This window comes from Lolium perenne, chromosome 4 (genome assembly GCF_019359855.2).
Source record: "Lolium perenne isolate Kyuss_39 chromosome 4, Kyuss_2.0, whole genome shotgun sequence".
Classification (NCBI taxonomy): Eukaryota; Viridiplantae; Streptophyta; class Magnoliopsida; order Poales; family Poaceae; genus Lolium; species Lolium perenne.
The window spans coordinates 84,109,168-84,127,078 of record NC_067247.2 but is presented as its reverse complement, the minus strand read 5'-3'; the positions used below and the strand labels follow the sequence as shown (position 1 = coordinate 84,127,078).

The 17,911-nt window shown below is 45.7% G+C and overlaps 1 protein-coding gene across 1 annotated transcript; it reads right to left on the bottom strand.

Annotated features, from left to right (window-relative positions):
- Window positions 1-2,697: 2,697 nt before the first annotated feature.
- On the bottom strand, window positions 2,698-6,732 carry LOC127293163 (binding partner of ACD11 1). The gene is made up of 5 exons (XM_051322732.1): window positions 6,544-6,732; window positions 4,479-4,582; window positions 4,321-4,396; window positions 4,092-4,172; window positions 2,698-3,537 (listed from the first exon to the last, which is right to left on the bottom strand). Exons 1-5 carry the CDS (start codon window positions 6,547-6,549, stop codon window positions 2,953-2,955), a joined length of 852 nt encoding a protein of 283 aa, XP_051178692.1. The 5' UTR covers window positions 6,550-6,732; the 3' UTR covers window positions 2,698-2,952.
- Window positions 6,733-17,911: the final 11,179 nt, after the last annotated feature.

The window sequence follows — 17,911 nt, the reverse complement described above, 5'->3', positions numbered from 1 at the left end:
AAAGAGCTTCGCTTCGCTCCCTCTAGAACCAAACGGTCGGAATAAAAGCATGGGTACGCGCGACCAAATACCACCCGATCCAGCAAACTCCAGGCAAAAGATGTGATGTTTCATTCACCGACGGAGCCTTGCGGAACTCAACATTCCGGCTAGATGAAAAGGATCAGCATCCGGTAGGTCTTCATCTTCGCAGAAGAAGAACCCTAGGAGCACCACCTTATAACCCGAAGCAGACGAACAAGCCCCCACGCCGCCATCCACTGACCAACGATGACGAAGGAGGCTTCGGTGGACGGCGGCAGCCTCAACCACACCATCCTCGCTCCGCAAATCGCCGCCCCCTTCCTCGCGCCGCCAGCAGAAGCCGACGATGGATCTCGGTGGGCACAGGATCCAACAGCCACCACCACCATCCATCGCCGGGGGCCGCGGAGGAGGAGACGACATCGCATGTGCAGGGCCGCCGCCCTAGATGCGGAGCGCGTCGAAACCGGTGGCCGCCGCCCCAGCCGGTCGCCGCCTCCATCATCCCCCAGGCACTTTGGCGCCGGGGCCGGCCGCCACCGTGGCTAGCCGACGGCAACGGCGGAGGGAGAGAGGACGCAGAGGGAGGGGGCGGCGGTGGACGGGTCTTGGCCCCCCGGCGGCGCCCTAGGGAGCGCACAGGAGGGAGGGGTTAGGGCGGCATCTTTGCTTATGTCGGTATATAAGAAAATAATGAGGCCATATGCATTTTTTTGATGCAGAGGATGGCATATGGCTTCATTTCGAAGAAAAAAAAAACTTCAGCGAGATAACCAAGGGTGTCCGTGGGTGTGGGTGTGGGAGCCCAATCTGATAATGCAAAAGTTTCGCCAGTTGCTATTGCATCCTTCTAAGAAATACAGTTTTGGTCTGAGAAAGACCGAACAGTTTGTCGAAATATAAAATATAGTTAGGATCATTTATTGATTTCACGTTTAAGGTATAAAGGGACCTAGTCGTGAGAGGAATTGTTAAAATATATTGTATAGAATTTTTCATCAGCTCAATCTTTAGTTTTCGGCGCCTAGTGCATCCATTCAACGTAGTTTCACAACTTAAACGAGGTTACTACACATATGCACAGGCTAAACCTGATCAAAACGAGGTAAAAAATTGCAATGAAATAGCCGTAGCAAGCTACAAAACCATTTAAAGCTTTTCTGACTTGGAGGAATTAAAAAACAGAACAGTATTAGAAGTTGTATAACATGGGAAATGATCTAGTTACCCTGCTGTGTAGTACTTCCGGCTCTTGTCATTGGATGGAGAAGAGAATGGCACAAATCTTTTTGGCGTTTGCAAAAAAAAAAACTTGCATTATATCAGAACTAACCCAACCCCGCCTTTCATCAAAGTTTCAAATAGGAAATGTATAGTTTGGAAAATATCCGAAACTTGATGAAGCCGAATGAGATGAATTGCGGTTTGATGTCGATAAAAGAGAAGATTGGATTACGGGCCAATTTTTAACAAATAGACTGTACTTCTTGCAAATATAACAACGGTTGGCATATCAACTAGACATTAACGGTGTGATAGGATTACCAGGACACTTAGATACACTCTCATGGTGATTTATTGAACCCTGCAAGAAATAAAATAAAACATGAATTTGTATCAGATGGTGTTTGATTACGCCGTGGGGAAAACGCGAGGATGTTTCTGACCAATTAGATGTATCCTACACTTTAAACTTAAAAAATTCCAATAAATCATACTCGATGATTACCTTCAAAATTGCAATGCTATGTATTTTCCATGTGAAAGTTTTCTATGGTTTCCAAATCCTACAACCAAACATGTTTTCTAGGATTTTCTTAATGATAACAACTCTTGGAGATTAATAAACGCCCCTTTGGAAAAGGGGCACGGAGCCTAAAGCCGGAAAACTCCTATTTGTGGACATTCCAATGATGGATCAATGCAAATCTCCCAACTGATAAGTTAAGGGGTGACCGGATGACCAACTGTAGCCCTCGATAAATACAATGGATAGTTATTTCCAATGGTTTCTGTTCACGTGAAGCCTAATAGTGCAAGCTACGTTTTGATCTGAAGCTTTGCATTCTCCTTAAAGCCTAATCCACATCGACATCGCCTTCTGACCAGCAGGCAGAAGTCAGTGGCATTGGCATTGACAACATAACGTAAACACGTAATCAGGCAGTGGATGATGATCGTCTAACCAGCTGGCAGCTGCGCTACAATAGCCGGGAAGAAGTCGTCGTGATTTCTCTCGCTTTTCTCGTCGTCAAGCACAAGGGGCCTCCGCGCACCTAGGACTCTAGGAGTGCCAACGTTCAGATTATACTGCAAAAACCATTTACCCAAGTATGTTCCAGAGAAAAATTCATCAGAGGTCATGGCTATATTCTTACTTTGAAGAAAAGGTCTTGATAGTTTCTTCATACTTGCGATGTTACTTCAAATGCAACATCCCATTTAATCTTAGTTCTCACAACACCATACGGTTTAAGGCAATTAGGAGTTCAGAACGTGGGAACTTGCAATATCCAAGCTCCACCATTTCTGACCAAAAAAAAAAAACACTGCATTTGTCTTTCAAGCAAGACCTCATGGGTAACGTTGCAATTGCAACTATATTCTCAAATTACAAGAGGGGTTAATACAAATGGAACTTCAGTTACCACACAGTTAGCACAATACATCTCATAGTAGGAAACTATATATTTAACCAAAAGTTGCATTCTCTCTATTGTATCGAAAAACAAGAAAACCTTCCGGTGGTCTAGTATAAGAAAGCTGATGGGAACATGAGGGGTAGCATTCTAAAATTTACATCACACTATAGGTGACAAACACCCTGTTTTTGCTCCAGTACAGTGGCGTAAAAGGATCTATATATGGAACGAGTAACAATAAACGAATGAAACACGAGATGACGCGACTAACATTCTATTTGCTGGATCACACAGCCTGGAGCTTCTGCTCATCCATTGATTCCACGGGAAGAACTGCAGGCTCCCATGAAGAGTGCTCATCAAGATGGATCTTCGCATAGTCACTGACGAGCCCATTCCTCTCTTCCCACATGATTGCTTTCCTCTCCTCTTCAGCTCTGTCTACCTTATCTTTGGTCATTGAGCTCATGTCACCTGCTGCCTTGGTAACCATGCCAAATGCGCTGGTTAGCCATGAAGCACCAGCTGAGACATATTGGTTGCCCATGAGAGCAGAGCCTGCAATGCTGGCTTTCTGCTCAGCAGCAGCCAAAGCAGACTTTGTGATTTCTGAGACCTGATAGCGCTCATCCACTTCCTTGACCTTGCTGCCAACAACAGCCCGGCCCAGGTTGATCTTGTCGGTCAGGCCATACTGACGGTCTAGAGATGCGACGGTGGCACTAGCATTGGACAGGATGTTGTGACGCTCGTCAAAAGATCTTGCTACGTTGAGAGCATCTTTGCTGAGGACAAAACCCTTGGCCATCATGCTGCTCACAACATCCTCTGCCTTCCTGACTGCAGATTCAGTAGATGTTGATCTTTGTCCCTGCACCAGCAAGGACGTGCACAAAAATTCAGAAGAGTGAAACATCACTCAAAACATTGCCAGGTAGAAACTAACTAATTCTGTAGGAAAAAAATGATATGTTAGTTCAGAAATTTTCTTACGGTGGTAAGAAGCTGAATCAATGTTAGTTAAATATTTATTAAATATTTGGTCATTGAACTGCCAAAACAGACAAACGCCAATCCACCCATGGAAACCAAGTTCATAGAAAATCGTTGGTTAGTAACAGCAAGACAGATTCTACTTTTATTTTTATGTAAGCACTACTAAAAGAATGCACCATAATGAGTTCGCTTGCGAAGCTCATTTCTGGCAAATAAGGACATTGGTCCAAATAAACAACTGCTTTCTTTACAGGAATAACTTCACTGCGAACAGTTATAATAATCATCTAGCTCACCCTTCAAAAGAATAATCATCTAGCTCTTCTTTAGTTTAAGAGACTGAAGGAACACCTGGACTCAAAGTTTTTCCAATTTTTAATGCAACAAAAAATAATGAGGTGCAATTCAAGTACGAATAAAAATTCTTACCGTTGATTGATTGGCTTCAGGAGGCAACTGATAGTTCTCAACCGGAGTTATAATGACAGAAAGATCAACAATTGTTGCCCCCTGTAGGTCATAATCAGATGATTGTAAGCCATATATCAGAAAAAGAATAGTGAAATAAAACTGCAATTAACAAAAAGTAGAGCATGCCTAAGGTCATAGAAAACCCTAATCAATATGATAAAAAAAAATAAGTTGAACTTGAACATACTGAGAGAAGCACAGCAGTGTCTGCTCCTTGTGAGTCCTTAAAAGTGACGTAAGCAAGTTGTGACCAATCAGATTCTCTGATGAAAACATAAGAAAATATTAAGAAATATTCATCCAATCCTACACATACCGGCAGTGCAATAAGTAATTGTGAATTACCTTTGCATTTCAACATATTCTATATCCCCAGAGAAAGAAAAGAACTCTGTGATCTCTCTTTTCGAGGCATTCAACGAAATATTGGCAACTTTTACTGTTCTCACCTGTAAAAGATAAGCAAATGGGATGAGATCAACAGTGGTACTCTAGCACAACGGTGGAATAAGATGCAGCATTGTAGTAATTGTACATTAGTTGAAATAAAGTGAACTCATTTTAGCATGTGTGAAATGCAATCTTTCGAAAGTTTACTCAATGATACAAAAAAAAAATACAAGTAGGAAGGGCAGGACACTGTCAAACAGAGCCGGCTACATGTATCAATGCAGCGACACGTATCAATGCAGCGACGTAGGAAACAACACATCCGTGAAGTCTCAGAAATGTTTGCTGACTAAGAAAATTGTCCTTTATATTCTATTTACTCAACAAGGAAGGATTTGCATATGCTGAACAACGTACATGATGGATCAAAATGCGCTGTGACAGGAATGCTGTCTGACAAGTAGAATTGTCCCCTTGCCCCTTGGTTCTGTTTTAATCAGAATGTAACATGTCTATTTCCATGGCATATGCTGAACGACATCACTCATGAAAATGCAGAGTGCGATGTAGTTTCCAAGTGGGAAAATCAATTACTAGTAATAGGATACCACATGCTAAACTTTGGCTAAATAAATATGATTCCAGGAACCACAATTTTAAATAAATGTGATTAGCGCCTTTTGTACATTTATTAATTTTAACCTGATTCTTCCACTTGACAACATCAGGATTGTAACGGTAGTTGACCCATTTGTATTTAAGCTGTGATACTTTTAACATCGCACAGAAAGTATACAATGAAAATAGCCCAAACCTATTTTTAAATAAATTCCCTTTACGCCTTTTGTGTATTTAATTTGAACCTGACGCTTCCACTTGACAACATCAGGATTGTTAACCATTCGAATTTAAGCTGTGAAACTATTTTTTTAAACGCACAGAAAGTGTATGCAATTAAAATAGCCCAATGTAAATCCAAGGGGAATCACAGAACGAATAAGATAACGTTGACAGCACAGATTAGATCACAGACAGGTCAAGAGCGATAGTGCTGTTGTGTAGGACGGCAAACGTAATGCAGGCCAGCTGTGTTATTGCCAGGAGTGATTAATTTCTGCAAATACAATATGAATGCTCCTGTTTCGAGTAGGTAGTAATCAAAAAGAGCATTCATTGACCTGAAACATAATTTCCATAATTGATTCCAGCTAAAAGCTGCTAATGAAGGCCCGAAGCAGAGAAGATACAGATACAGGCAGAGAGCATCATAAGAAAGATGGGATTTTTTTATGTAGAAAAGTTTGGTATCTTACCACCATGGCACAAATCATCTATTGCTTGAAGCAAAAAAAAAAAATCAGAAAAGCAATTCCAGGCAGAAACTAAACCGCAAAAGTTATCAGATCTATCGGACTGTCTTTAACCCAGGACCGTCGGTTAGGACAGTAGTAGTCGATTAACAGTACTCCAAATCAGAGGCACTATCTTTGATTCAGAATCAAGGATCCTTTGGAAAACCACAAGCAAGTCCACCCTATAGGGAGCTAATCCAAATTCCCCACCAACCGGTTACGTAGCAAGCACCAATAGAATGGGGAACAGAGCGACGGCTGGAGGCCCTGGCCTCCTCTGCATCACGAGATTTTGCAGCATTGCGGCGGTCTTACCGAGGAGCAAGCAACTAGCCGCATTGTGGTCATTAAGCCCGCTGACCTTGTTCAGGAGAAGACGCTGAATCTGGCTGAAACCAGCAATGAGACTCGTTTCCGGTCGCTTGTTGTGAATTTCCCCGAACCAAGTCGGGCGAAATCGCCGCGGAGGAACGGTAGCTCCGAAGCATCCCCCATGACCTCCGACCCGGAGTTTCGCTACGCACGCACGCACGACGAGGAGGGACGGGCGGCCCAACGACCACCTACCACGCGGGTGCCAGCGCCACCGAGCACAACAGGGGAGCAACGCCTCCAGGTAAAAAGGAGATAAAACCAGGGGGAAAAAACGAGAGTCGGTGCTCACGCACCTCCATTGCGGGATCTGGGCCGCGGCCGGGAATCTCGAGGCTGAGCGCTGGAGAGGAGGGGCGGGGGAGTTTGGCGCTGCGCCTGCGGATGTGTGTCGGTCGGCGAGCGGAGGGAGAGGAGGAGAGGAGGGGTGGACTGGGCCGGGAGATGAGGAGTCCGGTAGTGGTAGGTGCTTGCTTTCAGGTAGCTCTGGCCTCTGGCTGCTGTGCCGAATTAATCGTGCGAGCAACTTTTGTAACGTAACGAGCGGCACGGCAGGCAGAGGCAGATGGCGATGCGCATCGTCGTCGGCGCGGGCGCGGGCGCGGTACGGCAGTGGTGGTGGACCGGCCGCGCAAGGGAGTCTGGTCGAATGGCACCACGGTCACCTGCCAATTTTTTTTAGACAATTAGACGGAAGGCTCGAAGTGACCCGGCTTTGAATTACAAAGCCATCAACCGGCCGGCTAGGAGTTACACTAAAAATTACAACCCACACGCGCAAAGCGCAAACCGAAACACAAAACAGAAGACAACACAAGTAACGTCAAGCCCGCCGGAGCGCCAACTTGAACCATGAAAAGGAAGCTTTGTCTTCTGCAGCACCGGAGCAATCACGGCCATGTCCGCACCAACAAACCTCCACCGCACCAAGACTGCAATCCACGGGGAACTCAACGACGGGCCGACCACCTAACAGAGCTTGAGGAGCCAAATGAAGGGGGTCTTGCGGCGACGCCTCCAAGAAGGTGAATGGCGCTGGAGTGTGATGCGCGTGAAACACACGTCCGTTGGGAACCCCAAGAGTAAGGTGTGATGTGCACAGCAGTAAGTTTTCCCTCAGAAAGAAACCAAGGTTTATCGAACCAGGAGGAGCCAAGAAGCACGTTGAAGGTTGATGGCGGAGGGATGTAGTGCGGCGCAACACCAGTGATTCCGGCGCCAACATGGAACCTGCACAACACAACCAAACTACTTTGCCCCAACGTAACAGTGAGGTTGTCAATCTCACCGGCTTGCTGTAACAAAGGATTAACCGTATTGTGTGGAAGATGATTGTTTGCAGAAAACAGTAAAGAACAATTGCAGTAGATTGTATGCGATGTAAAGAATAGGACCGGGGTCCACAGTTCACTAGAGGTGTCTCTCCCATAAGATAAATAGCATGTTGGGTGAACAAATTACAGTCGGGCAATTGACAAATAGAGAGGGCATGACAATGCACATACATGATATGATAAATATTGTGAGATTTAATTGGGCATTACGACAAAATACATAGACCGCTATCCAAAGATGCATCTATGCCTAAAAGTCCACCTTCGAGGTTATCATCCGAACCCCTTCCGTATTAAGTTGCAAACAACAGACAATTGCATTAAGTATGGTGCGTAATGTAATCAATAACTACATCCTCGGACATAGCATCAATGTTTTATCCCTAGTGGCAACGCACATCCACAACCTTAGAACTTTCTCATCCTTTGTCCCAGATTTAATGGAGGCATGAACCCACTATCGAGCATAAATACTCCCTCTTGGAGTTAAGAGCAAAAACTTGGCCAGAGCCTCTACTAATAACGGAGAGCATGCAAGATCATAAACAACACATAGGTAATAGATTGATAATTAACATAACATAGTATTCTCTATCCATCGGATCCCGACAAACACAACATATAGCATTACAGATAGATGATCTTGATCATGTTAGGCAGCTCACAAGATCCAACAATGAAGCACATAAGGAGAAGACGACCATCTAGCTACTGCTATGGACCCATAGTCTAGGGGTGAACTACTCACTCATCACTCCGGAGGCGATCATGGCGGTGAAGAGTCCTCCGGGAGATGATTCCCCTCTCCGGCAGGGTGCCGGAGGCGATCTCCAGAATCCCCCGAGATGGGATTGGCGGCGGCGGCGTCTCAGTAAGGTTTTCCGTATCGTGGCTCTCGGTACTAGGGGTTCCGCGACGAAGGCTTTAAGTAGGCGGAAGGGCAACGCGGGGGGCCACACGAGGGCCCCACACGCTAGGGCCGCGCGGCCGAGACCTGGGCCGCGCCGCCCTAGTGTGGCGGCGCCTCGTGGCCCCACTTCCTTTCCCCCTCGGTCTTCTGGAAGCTTCGTGCAAAAATAGGACCCTGGGCGTTGATTTCGTCCAATTCCGAGAATATTTCCTTTGTAGGATTTCTGAAACCAAAAATATAAAAACAAAGAATCGGCTCTTCGGCATCTTGTTAATAGGTTAGTGCCGGAAAATGCATAAATACGACATATAATGTGTATAAAACATGTAGATATCATCAATAATGTGGCCTGGAACATAAGAAATTATAGATACGTTTGGGACGTATCAGAGTGCGCCATCGTCACCAGCAGAAACAGAAGGTCCTGCAAAGTTTTCACCCAGACTCAAGAGCCACCACCCCTGGAGCTCGAGCTAGGTCCAGACCTGGAACACAACATCATCCCGTGGAATTGGGATAAGCACACCGACAAAGGCTACGACCAGATGCCGACCTAGCAAAGCCCCCAAGGCGCTAGGGAGGACATCGCAGCAAGCCGTGTAAAAACAGCCAAGCCGACGTTGCGAGAGGGCAGAAACACCAGCAAGAGGTCACAGGGTGATCCACAAGACACTACCAGAGAGGCATGCCCAAAGCGAGGTCCCCAAGGAGAGCAGATTGAGGCGGAGGGATGGAGCCCATCACTTCGAACAGGAGAGACAACATCGGGATGCCTTCAACAAGGGAGCGACACCCGCAGTTGCTGCCGTCACCAGCACAGGCCACTGCCATGTGCAACTTTCGCTGAGGTCCAAAAACCCGATCAAAGTTCCGGACGCCATCGCGAGGGCGTAGAGCAGACAAAGCAAAAATCACTGCCGCGCCCCCAACCGAAGCCGCACTAAGCACTAGCCCCAACTAGACTCGAGCGCAAGGTGAGCGCAGACTAGCTGGCAATGCCCGGCCAGACCCAGATCTAGACGTCGACGATGCTAGATCGGCGGCAACCCGACAACCCCACCATCCCCAGAGCATCACCACCTGCGCGAACGCGACCAAACTGGTCGGAGGGGAAGCATACCAAAGCCGCGAGAGCAGCTGTAGCAGCGAGCATGCTGCCTACCCCGGCGAACACGCGCGGCCCAAGGACCCACTCCTGGATGGCCGGTAAGAACGTCGCCCACAACGGCAACGAAACAGTCGAAACCCCCAAGGTCCCGACACAGCTGAGCAGGGCCGCCGGACCCCGGCCACCGCGCAGGACGGACAACACGCTGCTCAGCCCACACCATCAACCCCAGCCGCGCGACGGCAGCATACACGGGAGGCCACGATGGGGAAGGCAAGGGTGTGAGGGAGACCGGGCCCACCAAGCCCAGATCTAGGCCCGCGGGCCAAGATCTGGCCGCCCCCAGGAGCACCCCCAGCAGCACCGGCGGCGACGGCCAGAGGCTCCACCACCGCGCCCATGCACGAGCTACGCCATGGCGGGAGCCCGCAGCAGCCGGGCTAGGACCGGCGCCTTCCTCCACCGCAGAAACGAGGCCGCCCCGACGGAGCGTCCCTGCGCGGGAGAGAGAAGGCCGCCGCCGCCAGCACCGCCAGGGCTTTGCCCGGCTGCTCCCACCGGCGGCGGCGACGAGGGAAGGGGGAAGGGGCACGCGGGCGTGGGGCGGCGGCGCCCCGGCCGCCCTCGGGGGGGGGGGGGGGAGGGGGGCGACGGGAGCGGAGGAGCGGGGGTTCGAAAGGGGGATCTCACCTGCCATTTGCGCGTTTGTGATTTGTCAATGCTCGGCATTTAGGGTTAGTTTATTTACCCTTGCTCTTTTTGCTTTTGATGAAAAACAAGTCTAAGACAGATCTTAAACTTACACATGCAAAATCTAAATTGAACTGTAACTCAAAATTCCAAAGATTGGCACATCGAATTTGTCTATCCCGGTCCATTTTATTAAACCTTCGATCTGTTTCTGATTAGAAAAAAATATTACATGAAAAAATAATTCACTTATGCTAATGAGTAAGTTGACCCACATGTCATATATCTCTTCCACTTCAACAACGTCCTCTCGTTCGCCACATTCTCCTTCATAGCCGCCTCATGCCGATCCTCTCCATGTTTGACATGTATGGGCCCACGTCTGCACTCGTGGCGTGGCGACCTTCACGTTCAGTGTCCACGTCCGAGACCGATGAATCGTGTGGGGATTGGGAGAGGAGATGCCGACGATGTGTGGTTGTGGATGAAGAGTAGAGGTTAATGGGGAGTAGATGAGACTAAGATTGGGGAAGACGATTCTTAGATGTGGGGTTGGCTTGTTAGTGAGAGTAAACTATAATCTTGGTTGGGATCATAACTTTACCGGTGTGTCAAATAGGTCCATTGTTCGGAATAGACTGGGATTGACTAGTTCAAAGTTCTAATTTCTGAGGTTGGAAATTGAGGGTTCGGTTCAATAGCAGAGATGGGTAGGGACAGCATGGGCCAGGCCCCATAACATGCAGAAATTTTGTTTATACCCCTATTTTGTTTCCCAAAACCCCTCGAGTTTCTGAATTTCAGGGATTATATTCAGACATCCTTAAGAATTTATAAGTGGGAAAATCTCTCATCGGCCCCCTCCAAATATTTTGCCTGCTTCCACCCTTTGTTTGATTTCGCTTGTACCTATAAGTTCGAGGTTTGGTTTGAACCTTTTTCTTTCTTTTTGTCCCCACTAGTAGTAACGAAAAAAAATAGCGAGCTATTTCGGTGTTACAGCGGCGCTATAGCGTATTTGGAAAGTAAATGCTACATTATGCACATTTGGCTCGCTAAAGCGCTAATCACGCTATTAGTGGCGCTGTGCGCGCTATTTTTATAGCATTTACATGGAAATCGAGCATCCGACTAGCTTTTTTGGATCTTTTGGCTCACGAGCTTCCTAAATCCTCATTCTAACCATAGTCATTCAACCCGTTGGAAACCATAGAAGCACGCGAAAATTCCCACTCCTCCTCACACGACGCGTACATGTTGAAAACATCACAATGAGTAAAAGGTACTGATGCAATCTACCTAAGAAGAAGATGAAGTTGCTTCTAATTTTATTTTATGATGAGCTGCAATATGCGGTTCTTCTTCTGAATCAGAAGATGACCGAATGCATTATCCATCTAGTTCATCTCATTTTGATTAATTACTACTTCTACTATGTAGTTGTCTTTTTAATTGTTTACATGTTGGCACGTTAATTAGTTATCTACTTGTCCACTTGTCTACTTGTAGGACTGACAAATCTTTATCTTTCGGTGTGATCAGGACTTCATCAATTTAATTTGTTGATCGTTGTGATGTGGAAATTTTTTGAGCTACTGAAATCTTTAGTATACATACTACATTTATTATTTTTAATTTTCTGTGAAACGCTATTTTGTAAAATAGCGCGCTATTAGCAGGTTATAATCTTGATAGCGTATTTTGAAAGATCACTTATTTTGTTTAGCGTGCTATTTTTTTCCCTTGAGTAGTACCCTTAGATTTGACATTGTGCCAAACTTTTTTTTTTGGGTGGACAGCTCATGCATTCGTCGAGCCTGAGGAGCGAAGGATATGAAGGTCATCACGGGCGTTATTGCATTCTGGAAGAGAGGACATTTCTACGCCATACTCGTCGTCTCGTAGTGCAAATTTTCGTCTCTCCGGCCTCCTCAAACTAGAAGAGTCGTTCATGATCAATGATTAGAAAAAAACTTAAGCACGGTACACCGGTCATAATTCCACGCCTTTTCATAGTGATGTTATTGCTTTGCTACCAAGGAGGTACTAGGTTCTAGTAGTAGTACTGGATTGGAAAAGTGGCGTGCCGCTTCCTTTCCTCTAATATAGTAAGAGTATTTCTAGTCGCGTTCTCTAAAGTGTCCTCCAAATTAAGATATTTGGGGTGCGTTGGATATTTTTTCCTTTTCAGCCGCGTTCTTTAAAGCCTCCTTCCATCTAGCGCGGCTCAATACTGTGTCGACGTCCAGAGCCTATTCCCGGTCCATAGGAGACGCTCCGGACACATCGGACATAACGAAAAGCGAGGCGAGTAGACGCAGGACCGTCACGTCAGCGACACATTCAAGTTTTAACCTAATCGTCACCTACCTTCCCGACGGAATTTATTGACGTGCAGCGATGGTGCAGTTTCCGCAGAGCCGCAGCGATGCATCTCGTTGGGCCTAGCTCTCTGTGCCAGTGTTAATGAGCCTCACCGCTCCCTCGCCTCCTTCCGGCCTATAAAATGGGGCGCTCTTGCATCGTCCCTCACACACAAATCCTAGCCCCTCTGTTCCCAAACCTAGCTACCACCATCTCAAGAGTCGAGGACCATTCCATGGCTAGTATAGGTCGAGACCGAGGTCGCGGCCGTGCTGGAGCAGCAAGGCCTGTATGGTCGTCGTCTCCTGCAACGTTGTCGTCTTCCGAGGGTGAGTGGAGTTCGAGTTCATCGTCGTCCTCAATGGCGACCCACTCGGCGTCCAGAGGCTACCGGACAAATTCTCCGAGTTCGTCGCCGGTAACGAGCCGGCCAGCTGCAGCTGCGGGAGGCTGGCTGCGGATTCTTCCGGTGGCCGGTGGACCTGCTCTTCGACAGGCGCGACAAGATGTACCTCCACACCGGTTGGGAGAAGTTCGCTCGCTTTCACGACCTCCAAGCTGGCTGCGTGCTCACATTCTCGTACCAAGGCGACGAGGAGATGAACGTGAAGGTGTTCGACGACATCCTGCCGGTGGCACTACCACGGCGACGACGAAGAGGAGGACGATTGAACACACCAAGTGTTCTTTTTTCGCAGCGAAAATGGTCACGAAGGTTTCTGTATATTTTCGTACAAAGGATGAAGAGGGCTCTCATTACCGGCTGGATTTTCCAGTTTGGGTGACTAAGAGTGCGTGAGAGTGTTCTTTCTTGGCAGCAGACATACGAAATCTGCGAGGCCAACTATAGTTAGGTTTCCTTATTTTGCAATATTTTAATTTATGGAAACCATGTGCCAAACTATGTGTTAGTTTGTGTAATGTTCCTCCTTTTTATTCAAATAAAAATGCAAAAAAGAGTATTTTAATATAAAAATAAGTTTAGTATGTATTAGTTTATGTAATGTTCTCCTCTTTATTGAAATGAAAATGCAAAAAAGATTATTTTAATATTAAAACAAGTTTGGTATGTAGTTTGTGTAATTTCTTCATTTTTATTGAAATGAAAATGCAAAAAAATATTTTAATATAAAAATAAGTTTGGAGCTGTGTTTGGGGGCGCGGCTAGGGAATGACGTCCCCAAACGCGACACGAAAAAAACACGCCCACAAACACTCGATCCGGCGCTGTTTAGGGATCGCTTTGGGAACACGGCTAGAGATGCTCTAAGATCATCAGATCCGGAAAGATGCAGCTAGCTGCAATGGTTACGTGCGGCAGCGAAGAGTTGCTGCCTAGGACCTTGCCGTGAGCGGCGGCTGAGGAATTGTGGCAAATATGATCGAGCTTGTCACAAGTGTATGGCTTCCCAACGTACCCCAACTCCGCACGCGTTCATGGATAGTGATGAAAATAGAGTGGAAATATTTTATCTTTTTTGGGGGAAAAATGAAACCTGAATAAAAATACGAAACCAGATGCTAAATTTAGCATAACGTATATAAGAATTTTGTTGAGAAAATAGAGTCATTTCAATGCAACCCATCCATGGAATTTAACATGTGGATGCAAAGCAAGTGAAAATTTCCCCCATGGGTTCCTCTTTATATATCTAGCCTCCTATGAATGACCTACATATTTTACCTACCAAGTATAGCAACATTCACTTGTTTTCAGCCACGTTTTTGCTCATATATAGCTAAGGCTCCCCTTTAACATTTTTTACAATGCAGGTCTTACTGAAATGGTCTTACCTAGTCTCGCAACTCTTGTCATACCTATATAGTTGTATATATAGAGAGAGTGCATCAAATTGACATCTGTAGTTAAAATCATTGTGAAGTTAGCCACTTTTTGATTGAGATCTTACCTGGACCGCATGTTGCGTTGTATACATGGAGATGATTATGAAACATAGGCGCAAATTCGCTTGTTCGGAATGTGGGGCATCGGGAAAACACGTCAAACCACTGTGATAAATCACGGCCGCAAAACGTTTGGGGCCTGTACGCGGATGCCTGTTGCCATAGAAGGCTTTTGGAAGAGGTGTACAACTTGGTAAAGTACTTTTGTTTAGGTTAAATTTGCAAAATAAAAACCAAATCTCACATGAACAATACCCACAATCGAGACATGTCTTTCAGTGGTGGTGGACTTTCCGCACAACAGGATCCAGTCGGGTGGCACCGTGGTCAGCTGCCATTTGTTGGACTGCTGGAAATTTGGATTGAGATTTCAAATGTTTTCAATATTGTTTAGTCCGATTTTCCTCGCTAGTTTAGGATTGACATCATGCCAAACTTCATTTTTGGCGCACAGCACACACGCTTGTCGTGCCTGAGAGAAGATAGTGAGATCATCATGGGCGAAATTGCGTTGGAAGCCACAACATTTATCTGCCATATTCCCCGTAGTCTGGCAGTACAAGTCTTGGATAAACAGAAAAATTCCGTCTCTCCGACCTGTTATCTTTCCCGTAGTTCTCCTCGATTATCCAAGATAGAAGACCTCTACTACATAATTTTCCTAGATTATCATGCGTCCACGTCATATTTTTTCCTGGCAAGCAGCTTTGCTGCAGCTCCTCAATAAAGTAAATGTAATTCCAATATACAGATTTTATCATTTAGCTATAGTAGTGTCGGTTGAACTAATCTTCTTCACTAAATAAATATCGATACTTATATGTTGCTTTTAATTTCTGCCGCACAGCGCGGGGTATTATATAGATTAAGTAGTAATACTGGATTACAAAAGGGGTGTCTAGCTTCCGACAATGCAGTGACCCCATCAGTTCACACTTCACAGAAAGATGCAGCTATGTGCGGTGCCGTGTGGCAGCAGAGAGTTAGCTCGCCGGCCGTAGAAAGGGAAATGAAATTCCGTGGAACGAAAATGTAAACGGTCTTTCGCAGCAGAACAGAAGAGAAAACGAAGTTCCCATTTCTGACTAATATAAGTCAAATGCCCAAAGTAGCTCATCTCGAAGCTAGAGGATGGTGAGCACATAATCCCTTCCCCCGTTCAAGGAAGCTTCCATATTTAACCCATGTTCGCCATGATGATCTTAAAAAAACAATTCGTCATGATTAATAATAATATAACGTATATAAGAATTTGGTTGAGAAAATAGTCATTTAAATACAACCCGTCCGTGCAATTTAACATAGATGCAAAGTCAGTGAAAACACACCCCCTTGTGTTCCTCTTTATATAATATCTAGCCACTTTAAATAACCTGAATAGTTTACCTACAAAGTACAACAACATTCACTTGTTTTCAGCCACCTTTTTGCTCATATATCACTAAAGGATCCCCTTTAACATTTTCACAATGCAGTTCTCATTGAGATGCTCTTACCTAGTCTCGTAACTCTTGTCATTCCTATATTGTTGTATATTTATGGTGCGTGAAATTGACATCTGTAGTTAAAATAGATCTGAAGTTAGCCATTCTTTCATCCAGATCTTGAGTGGGCCGAAACTGGCGCTGTATAGATGGAGATGATTATGATACATAGGAATAGTTGAAAATGAGGGGCATTGGGAAAACACGTCAAACCACTGGTCTAGGTCACGGCACCAATAAGATGGTGGCCTGTACCTGGTACCTGGTAGCAGTAGGTGGATTCTGGAAAAAGTGTATTACTTGCTAAAGCATTTTTTGTTGTTCAGTTTATACGGGCAATGAAGATCAAATCTCACATGAAAAATACCCCGAATCGAGACATGTCTTCCAGCGCTGGTGGGCTGAATGCTCAATAGGATCTGGTCGGGCGGCACCGCGGTCAGCTGCTATATGCTGAATCGCTGGACATTTGGATTGAGAGTTCTAATGTCACTGCTTTTACCATTGTTTAATCCGATATTTTCTCGCTAGTTTAAAATTTGGCATTGTGCCAAACTTGTTTTTGACGCTCGTCGTGCCTGAGAGGAAGTTAGTGAGGTCACCATTGGCGTAATTGCGTTCTGCCCACAACATACTCCCCGCTAGTCTGGTAGTATAAGTCGTGGATCCAATTTTTCCCACCTGTTCTTCTCGCAGTCCTCCTCGAGTTCGTATTAGTACTAGCTAGAAGAGTATGGTCATGATCAATGACCAGAAAAAATTACGAGCATACTCCCTCCGTCCACAAATAAGTGGACATCTCTTTGTCCATGAAAGAGTGTATTTCTATATTCCCAGTGCACTTTAAATTAGCAAAAGTTGTTTCTCTCTCATTGCACGGAAATCAAACCCAATAATATCTAGCACATGTTCTCTTAATTTTATACATGCACTTAGCCTATTGGAGGTGAAATAATTAAAGAGGAGAGAGATGTCGGTTGCATCTTCCCAATGCAATTTTTCTCTCCTTTCACTAATTTGCCTTGAAAATCCTGCATGACAAGGTATCGACTTGTCAATGCCTACGGATTGTAGACTAGGGTTTAGTTGAAAGTAGAGGACAAGTAGATCTCGAGGGTTTCAGCCGGAAAAGTACTCGACTGCTATAAAAACTAGGGTTGTGTTGACAATGATTCGATCCTTTCTTCGTCCATCGACTCCCCCTTATATAGGAGGCGGAGCCGAGGGTTTCGTATTACACAAGTTTACATATTCCGGGAGACTCTTTGAGTTTAACCCGTAAAGTTACAAATCTCTTTATTTTTAATACAACTCTATCTTTCCTTACCAACTAATTGAGCTTCCGAACTTCATATTCTTTGACTCGTGAGCCTTCAGTAAACCCCAGTATCATCTTTGGCAGGCCCATCAAAGATGCCTATGTCACCGCACGTCCACTTATTTGTAGACGGAGTGAGTAGTACGTTGTACGCTGGCCATAATTCCACGCCTTTTCGTGGTACTGATGTCATTGCTTTGCTACCAAGGTAGTTACAGTAGTACTGGATTGGAAGAGTAGCGTCTAGTAGCTTCCTTTCCGGCAATGCAGTAACCGCATCTGTTCACGAAAAGATGCAGCTCCTATATCTGCGGTGGCCTGCGGCAGCGCAGATTTGGACCTCGCTGTGAGCGGCTGCGTAATCACAGTTGGCCGTGACCTCGAGGTGCGTGCCACTGATTGAGCGATGGGTAATAAACTAACAGAAGTACGCGCGCCGCCGTATTCCGGTGGAAAACATGGTCGAGCTTATCACAGTTCTTCTATGGCTCCCAACTGCTACTATGCCGAATCAGTCGTACTTTCAGGTAGCTCTGGCTGCTGTGCCGAAT

Bases quoted from the DNA above. Each gene is read 5' to 3' on its own strand.
- LOC127293163 (XM_051322732.1), bottom strand. The intron at 4,397-4,478 runs GTAATTCACAAT...TGTTTTCATCAG, and splicing joins GAATATGTTGAAATGCAAAG to AGAATCTGATTGGTCACAAC. The intron at 3,538-4,091 runs GTAAGAATTTTT...TTGCTGGTGCAG, and splicing joins CTGAAGCCAATCAATCAACG to GGACAAAGATCAACATCTAC.